The sequence below is a fragment of the Procambarus clarkii genome, chromosome 49 (assembly GCF_040958095.1).
Source record: "Procambarus clarkii isolate CNS0578487 chromosome 49, FALCON_Pclarkii_2.0, whole genome shotgun sequence".
NCBI lineage: Eukaryota > Metazoa > Arthropoda > Malacostraca > Decapoda > Cambaridae > Procambarus > Procambarus clarkii.
Window position 1 is genome coordinate 5,256,340 of NC_091198.1, and position 9,440 is coordinate 5,265,779.

At 50.7% G+C, this 9,440-nt stretch overlaps 1 protein-coding gene across 1 annotated transcript; it reads right to left on the reverse strand.

Annotated features, from left to right (window-relative positions):
* Window positions 1-3,882: 3,882 nt before the first annotated feature.
* Window positions 3,883-4,764, reverse strand: LOC138351263 (salivary glue protein Sgs-3-like). Its single transcript, XM_069302894.1, has one exon. The coding sequence runs from the start codon at window positions 4,762-4,764 to the stop codon at window positions 3,883-3,885; it is 882 nt and encodes a 293-aa protein (XP_069158995.1).
* Window positions 4,765-9,440: the final 4,676 nt, after the last annotated feature.

Below are 9,440 nucleotides of genomic sequence, written 5' to 3' on the forward strand. Positions count from 1 at the left end.
AGCAAGTCCTTCCACCTCCCCCCTGAATCAGAGTGAAGCAAGTCCTTCCACCTCCCCCCTGAATCAGAGTGAAGCAAGTCCTTCCACCTCCCCCCTGAATCAGAGTGAAGCAAGTCCTTCCACCTCCCCCCTGAATCAGAGTGAAGCAAGTCCTTCCACCTCCCCCCTGAATCAGAGTGAAGCAAGTTCTTCCACCTCCCCCCTGAATCAGAGTGAAGCAAGCCCTTCCACCTCCCCCCTGAATCAGAGTGAAGCAAGTCCTTCCACCTCCCCCCTGAATCAGAGTGAAGCAAGTCCTTCCACCTCCCCCCTGAATCAGAGTGAAGCTAGTCCTTCCACCTCCCCCCTGAATCAGAGTGAAGCAAGTCCTTCCTCCTCCCCCCTGAATCAGAGTGAAGCAAGTCCTTCCTCCTCCCCCCTGAATCAGAGTGAAGCAAGTCCTTCCTCCTCCCCCCTGAATCAGAGTGAAGCAAGTCCTTCCTCCTCCCCCCTGAATCAGAGTGAAGCAACCAGCCACTTCCGGTGGGAGTGTTCCTGGAAGGTGGAGCCACGCGTCGTATGCAAATTAGTTCTCACTGATTATTCACTGCGAGCTCTCGCCTGGCTCCTTTAAGGCAGGGGCACAGCACCCGTCGGGGCATCCACAAGTACCTCCACGTAATTTAAGCAAAGAGCAATCCGGCCCAAAACTACTCTTTTTACATCCTTTCCCTATTTCGACGTCAGCTTTTTTGAACCAGAGGCCAGATTGATGAAGCAGTTACGCAAGTACTTACGTACGTGTACTCTTTAATCTTTGACGGCTTTGGTGACATTTATTAAACAGTTTACAAGCATGAAAACTTGCCAATCATCTGTTGTTATGGTTATAAACAGCCTCCTGGTACTTCGGAGCTCATTAACTGTTTAATAATTGTAAACAAAGCCGCCAAAGTTTGAGAAAAGATGTACAGGTTCGTAAAGTGCTTGCGTAACTGCTTCGTGAATCTGGCCCCTGGCAGGTATCTATGGTATCTGACCTGTCTTCTTAATTCTTCTTAGAGAGTGGTGATCCATTTATCGCAGCCTTACCACCCTCGGAGGCGAACGGGTGTCGTCACTGTTACACTGTATCTTACATTGTATCTTACACTGTATTGCATAGTGTTCTTCACGTAATTTCTTTTACCCAACTTTGTTTAGCCTTCTTGCAAGACTTTCTTTCACCACTTACTGGGCTACTGGGGTGGTGAGCTACCTTCTTTTACCCAACTTTGTTTAGCCTTCTTGCAAGACTTTCTTTCACCACTTACTGGGCTATTGGGGTGGTGAGCTACCTCGGGTGTCACCCCAGTAACACAAGTCATTCTTCTGTCTCCTCCCCCCCCCCTACCCAGCCACTTGGGCTGGACGGTAGAGCGACGGTCTCGCTTCATGCAGGTCGGCGTTCAATCCCCGACCGTCCAAGTGGTTGGGCACCATTCCTCTCCCCCCTTCCCATCCCAAATCCTTATCCTGACTCCGTCCCAATGCTATATAGTCGTAATGACTTGGCGCTTTCCCCCTGATAGTTCCCTCCCCCCCCCCCCCCGTAACACAATCCACTGGAGAGTCATCGAAGCTAAAGCCAATTAGTTCATTGTATAACCCCCCAAAACATCCATAACTTTTACGTAAATGTTATCCGTCAACTTGATCTTGCATCAGTGTGACCTCACGTGGATTATCCTACAGCATGACCTTGCAAGAGCGTGTGACTTGGCCTACCCTGCAACTTGACCTTGCACTAGAGTGACCTCATTTGGATTATGGCATGCAGTCCAAGCCACCGCCCCAGAGTGCTGCTGAATGTCCACACAATATTACCCGGAGGTCGTCCAGTTAAGGCATGATCTACAGCTAATCCCCAGCTTTAGAAATCGTCCTTACGAAGATGAATTGACGCCTCTCAGGTTTCACTACCTAGAGGGGCGGAGATGGCGCGAGGAGATATGACTGAACCCAACAAGAGGATGATAGGCCTTAACAAAGGGAATGCAAATAGGGTGATGAAAGTATCAAATCAAGTCAGAACTCATGACAATGGGTTTCAAATTGTACTAATTCGAAAAAAATAAAGAGATATAAGCAAGAATTGGTTTGTCAATGGAGATGTGCATGGATGGAAGGACCTGCCAAGCATTGTTATCGAAGCCAAGCACTCTTGGGAGCTTATTTAGGAGACTGGCTTGACACTCAGGGATAATTGAGTGTGAACTTTTAAGCTCCGGAATGGAACTATATGGATCTGTACCAGTGATGTGGTGTTGGTGGGGTGTTGGTGGGGTGTTGGTGGGGTGTTGGTGGGGTGTTGGTGGGGTGTTGGTGGGGTGTTGGTGGGGTGTTGGTGGGGTGTTGGTGGGGTGTTGGTGGGGTGTTGGTGGGGTGTTGGTGGGGTGTTGGTGTGGTGTGGGTGAGGTGTGGGTGAGGTGTGGGTGAGGTGTGGGTGAGGTGTGGGTGAGGTGTGGGTGTGGTGTGGGTGTGGTGTGGGTGTGGTGTGGGTGTGGTGTGGGTGTGGTGTGGGTGTGGTGTGGGTGTGGTGTGGGTGTGGTGTGGGTGTAGTGTGGGTGTAGTGTGGGTGTAGTGTGGGTGTAGTGTGGGTGTGGTGTGGGTGTAGTGTGGGTGTAGTGTGGGTGTAGTGTGGGTGTGGTGTGGGTGTGGTGTGGGTGTGGTGTGGGTGTGTTCCTACTCAACACGACCGCCCACTCACTCCAGCTGGTGACTCACACCTTAATTAACCTCCTGCTAACCACCTGGACAAGCCCTCACCCTCTCTCACCACCTGGGCCACCTCGCCCCCGCCCTCTCCCCACCTGGGCCACCTCGCCCCCGCCCTCTCACCACCTGGGCCACCTCGCCCTCACCCTCTCTCACCACCTGGGCCACCTCGCCCCCGCCCTCTCACCACCTGGGCCACCTCGCCCCCGCCCTCTCACCACCTGGGCCACCTCGCCCCCGCCCTCTCACCACCTGGGCCACCCCCACCCCCACCCTAATAACGCACCCTCTTCTTGATGATTGATGAAGATAAAGCCACCCAAGAGGTGGCACGGGCATGAATAGCCCGTAAGCCGTCTTCCTATCCAAGCCTCCTCCAACCTCCTCCTCCTCCACACCCCCACCCCTCCCACTACCCACTACAGCCCTTCCCCATCCCACCAATCTGGTGTTGGACGCTCCTGGGATAGTGGGCGCTATCCTGCCATGCTCTCGCTATGCCTACTCAGCACATCTCGGAACAAGGCGTTTGTTGTATGCTCGTCCGAGGCGCAGTCGAGGACCTCCTTCCATAAGGAGAGCAGCGCGAGCCCTCACCCTCCACACACACTCACCCTAGCTGCTACGTGGCCCAGTGAATCATATATTTTGTTAATAAAGAAGAAAAAGGCCGCAGGTGTTTGGTACTTCATTCCTTCCCACTACTGAGAGACCTACAACACGGGCTCACCATAGCCCGTGCTGCTTGGAACTTTTTGTTCCAAGTAGCGAATCTTAAACAACAACAGACTTACAACCAACAACCATTAATACTCGCCTTTTCCCCCCGACCTCGCCCCCCCACCAGACCTTCCACCTAATCAACCCCACCACCAACCCCCTTCCCCACCAAGCCCCTCCCCTCTTCCCCAAGCCAGGTCGACCCCCCCGCCCCCCACCCAGAAGAGTCTGGGCGTGGGGCCAGCTGCTACGCCCACACCACCTGACCCCCGCGCGACCCTCATCCCTGTTTCAGTCGATCCTTGTCTGGAGGCCGACGTCCACACTCGTCCCCTCCCTATCCCCCCCCCTCTCCACTATCTAACCCCATCAGTCTGTGCTCGAACCCAAACTGTCGTCGGTGTTCTAAAACAGGGCGGGGAATAATTACCGCCTAGAGAAGGTGGCGGGAAGAGAGGCCCCTACGACGCCCTGACGGAGGGGAAACAGGGGGGCAGGTTGACCCCTGGTGTCCGGACAGGCGCGGGGTCGCGCCAGGGGGCGCCAACCAAACTGGTATTCTCTCTCGCCCTCAACCAAAATATTATCCGCCTTTTGGGAGCACTTTCGATGGTTAACTAATAATGGGACGTAAGCAAATGAGAGATATAATTGGTTGACTGGCTTGGTGGTTGTTGTACTGGCTTGGTGGTTGTTGTACTGGCTTGGTGGTTGTTGTACTGGCTTGGTGGTTGTTGTACTGGCTTGGTGGTTGTTGTACTGGCTTGGTGGTTGTTGTACTGGCTTGGTGGTTGTTGTACTGGCTTGGTGGGTGGTGCACTGGCTTGGTGGGTGGTGCACTGGCTTGGTGGGTGGTGCACTGGCTTGGTGGGTGGTGCACTGGCTTGGTGGGTGGTGCACTGGCTTGGTGGGTGGTGCACTGGCTTGGTGGTTGTTGCACTGGCTTGGTGGTTGTTGCACTGGCTTGGTGGTTGTTGCACTGGCTTGGTGGTTGTTGTACTGGCTTGGTGGTTGTTGTACTGGCTTGGTGGTTGTTGTACTGGCTTGGTGGTTGTTGTACTGGCTTGGTGGTTGTTGTACTGGCTTGGTGGTTGTTGTACTGGCTTGGTGGTTGTTGTACTGGCTTGGTGGTTGTTGTACTGGCTTGGTGGTTGTTGTACTGGCTTGGTGGTTGTTGTACTGGCTTGGTGGTTGTTGTACTGGCTTGGTGGTTGTTGTACTGGCTTGGTGGGTGGTGCACTGGCTTGGTGTGTGCACTAGCTTGGTGGGTGGTGCCATACGAGCAGGTGCCATATGAGCTCGTGTCATACGCGCACGTACCATACGTGCAAGTGCCACATGTGCTGGTGCCATACGTACTCGGGTCATACGTGAAGGTGCATATGTGCTGGTGTCATACGAACAGGTGCCATACGTGCAAGTGCCATACGTGCTCGTGCCATACATTCTCGGGTCATACGTGCAGGTGCCATACGAACTGGTGCAATACGTGCAGGTGCCATACATTTTCGGGTCATACGTGCAGGTGCCATACGAACTGGTGCAATACGTGCAGGTGCCATACGTGCTGGTATCATGCATGCTGGTGCCATACGTGCTGGTGCCATACGTGCTAGTGCCATACATGCTGGTGCCATACGTGCTAGTGCCATACGTGCTGGTGCCATACGTGCTAGTGCCATACGTGCTGGTGCCATACGTGCTAGTGCCATACGTGCTGGTGCCATACGTGCTAGTGCCATACGTGCTGGTGCCATACGTGCTAGTGCAATACGTGCTGGTGCCATACGTGCTGGTGCCATACGTGCTAGTGCCATACGTGCTAGTGCCATACGTGCTGGTGCCATACGTGCTAGTGCCATACGTGCTAGTGCCATACGTGCTGGTGCCTAGCTGGGATCGGTTTAAAATGCCAACCATTCCAATTCGTTCCAGGAAACCGGTTTAGGTTGCCCTCCTCACATCACACCTGTTGGGTCCCCCCGCCCGCTCCCCCTTCCTACACCCTCACCCCATTTGGGTCCGCCGCCCCCCCTCCCACACCCACACCCCATGATGAGTCCCCCCACCCCCACCCACTCCTTATTTTTGTCGGCTCAGTGAGGGGTGAGTGTGGGGTGAGCACAGTTGAGGTCGGGTGATTTCAGTGAGCATTGTGTTAGCTGAGTGAGGATGGGTAGTGAGCTGCGTGAGCTGAACACTACAGCTGCCTCTCCCAAACTAGGTACGACTGAGTACTCCGTGTACTAAGTACTCTCGCGGCTTGTGCACTTACTGCAACAAATGGTGATCAGTACAAACAGTTTATAGGGCTTTGGATAAACTGAGTACAGCCGTTGTTTATAGTACTCGGCTGGCAGACTTAACTGTGAAGAGTACATCATATATACTCATCGTTTCATCTTAGAAACTTTTATATTTTTTATCCATAAGAAAACCAGATCCTACAATCAAGTTGGATCTACTCATCTCCTCCATCCCCCCATCCTTCTGCTCCTCCTCTATCTCCTGCTTCTTCTCCTCCTCCTCCTGCTCCTCCTCCTCCTGCTCCTCCTCCTCCTCCATGACCTGCCATTGCCCTTTACCCCCGCTTGCCTCACCTTCCTCCATCTCTCCCAAACTCTTTACCTACACCTGCCCTCCTCCAGAGACCTCCCCAGGGTGGTTGCTGGTGACCCCTGACCCCAGCCTGGTCAACTCACGCCCTGGGGACTCGACTCTCTTCTCACCAGTGTGGATACCTGCCACCATTATCACTGCTAGACAAAAGCTGCCACCATTATCACTGCTAGACAAAAGCTGCCACCATTATCACTGCTAGACAAAAGCTGCCACCATTATCACTGCTAGACAAAAACTGCCACCATTATCACTGCTAGACAAAAGCTGCCACCATTATCACTGCTAGACAAAAGCTGCCACCATTATCACTGCTAGACAAAAGCTGCCACCATTATCACTGCTAGACAAAAACTGCCACCATTATCACTGCTAGACAAAAGCTGCCACCATTATCACTGCTAGACAAAAGCTGCCACCATTATCACTGCTAGACAAAAGCTGCCACCATTATCACTGCTAGACAAAAGCTGCCACCATTATCACTGCTAAACAAAAGCTGCCACCATTATCACTGCTAAACAAAAGCTACCACTATAAACACTGCTAAACAAAAGCTACCACTATAAACACTACCAAACAAAAGCTACCACTATAAACACTGCTAAACAAAAGCTACCACTATAAACACTACCAAACAAAAGCTACCACTATAAACACTGCTAAACAAAAGCTACCACTATAAACACTGCCAAACAAAAGCTACCACTATAAACACTGCCAAACAAAAGCTACCACTATAAACACTGCTAAACAAAAGCTACCACTATAAACACTGCTTAACAAAAGCTACCACTATAAACACTGCTTAACAAAAGCTACCACTATAAACACTACTAAACAAAAGCTGCCACTTGTAATGACCACAGCATATACCACTTACGACTGTGGTCAATACTGTCAATGTTTATTATTTCCATTATTTATCATTTGACTTTTGACCATTTATATTGTCATTATAAATAAATAATAAATCATATAAATACACAAATTTATATGTCATTATTTACACGCGTCTGCTACTATGTTGTTCTTTTGTTTTGTATTATTATGATGCTTTTTTTGGCGGGTTGGCGAAGCTATTATTATTACTCTAGGATTACGAGTCCCGACCGCTGGCCACTCAGCCACCAGGCCCCCCTACCAGGTGTGTGTGTGTATCAGTATAGCCTATCTTGTGAGGTTGGTAAACGTCTTGTTATGTATACATTCACTTGTGTACACACGTGTTGTGGAGGTGTGTACACACGTGTTGTGGAGGTGTGTACACACGTGTTGTGGAGGTGTGTACACACGTGTTGTCGAGGTGTGTACACACGTGTTGTGGAGGTGTGTACACACGTGTTGTGGAGGTGTGTACACACGTGTTGTGGAGGTGTGTACACACGTGTTGTGGAGCTGTACACACGTGTTGTGGAGCTGTACACACGTGTTGTGAAGCTGTACACACGTGTTGTGAAGCTGTACATATGTGTTTTGTGTGTGTGTGTGTGCTCCTGGGTTTCGTATATATAAACTGTTTCTATTGACTTCTTACTACATATAAGGAGGAGGATTGTTGTTTTTGAATAAGTTTATCATTGTATATTCACGAGTATATACATATATATATATATATATATATATATATATATATATATATATATATATATATATATATATATATATATATATATATATATATATATATATTATATATATATATATAACATTGTTTATCAATGCACTCCCAAGCTCAGTAACTAGGAGGCCCAGCGACCACTACACCACAACTACCGTCACACCACCACCACCACTATCACCACCACTACACCACAACCACCACCACTACACCACAACTACCGTCACACCACCACCACCACTATCACCACCACTACACCACAACCACCACCACTACACCACAACTACCGTCACACCACCACCACCACTATCACCACCACTACACCACAACCACCACCACTACACCACAACTACCGTCACACCACCACCACCACTATCACCACCACTACACCACAACCACCACCACTCCACCACCACCACTATCACCACCACTACACCACAACCACCACCACTACACCACTATCACCACCACTACACCACCACCACAACCAACACTGCTGACACGAACGTCAGATGAAAATCTAACTGGTCTCACAACTTTACAAAGACCCGTAAACATTATTTTGGACGAGGAGTTGTTTATATATGGAAGTAGTAGAGGAAGAAGACTACAATGCGATATTTTAGTGGCCAGAATGCCCCTTAGGGTACAGGCGAAGCTGAAACCTTTTACTAAAACTTTGGTTAAGGTTTAATACCCAGTTTTGGTAAACTCGGAAAACGGTAAATCGAGTTTACCGTTTCAACCGTAGCTGAGACGGTTGAGTCTCGATTACAACACCCTCCACCACACAACACTCTCCACCACACAACACTGTGACCACACAACACCACCACACAACACTCTCCGCCTCAACACAACACCACAGTCTCCACATAGCTACCACCACACCACCACCACCACTACACCACAACCACCATAACAACCTCATCACTACCACCCCTCCCCCCCCCCCCCCACACACAACGGCAGCAGGACTCATAAACTTCAACATAAGTCCTAATTCGGGCTTCCTCTCACCCTTAACAGATCTTGGTCTCAATAGTGTTCTGAATGCCTGACCTGACCTGCCTTGCCGCCCGATATATAAGACCTTCTCTAAGAGCCCCTAATTTTAATCCATCAGCCCCAGCCAGCTGGATAGTGGGCGTCGCCTTCCTGCGGTGGCCCCTTGACCCATGACCCCAGCCTGGGCCACCTGGGGGCCACACCAGACACCCCGACCCCAGCCCTGTGCCTCCTGGAGCAGCAGCCAGACTCTCCCAGTGGCTGGAAAATGGCTATAGTGTGGGACCGATCTACAAGAAATGAAGAAGACAGACCCGTATCACTAATAAGTATCCAGCGTGCAAGTTGCTGTCGAGAGACTGATCAGAAGGAGGCTAGTAGAACACTGAGGGCAGATCAGTTACGTCTCAAGGCATCGGTACAGTTCACAGTCAAAGAAATTCTTACTGGACAAACTTGCTGGAATTCTACAACAAGATGACAGAAATCAAAAGAGAGAGAGAGAGAGAGAGAGAGAGAGAGAGAGAGAGAGAGAGAGAGAGAGAGGGAGGGGGAGAGAGAGGGAGGGGGAGAGAGAGGGAGGGGGAGAGAGAGAGGGGGAGAGAGAGAGGGAGAGAGAGAGAGGGAGAGAGAGAGAGGGAGAGAGAGAGAGGGAGAGAGAGAGAGGGAGAGAGAGAGAGGGAGAGAGAGAGAGGGAGAGAGAGAGAGAGAGAGAGAGAGAGAGGGAGGGGGAGAG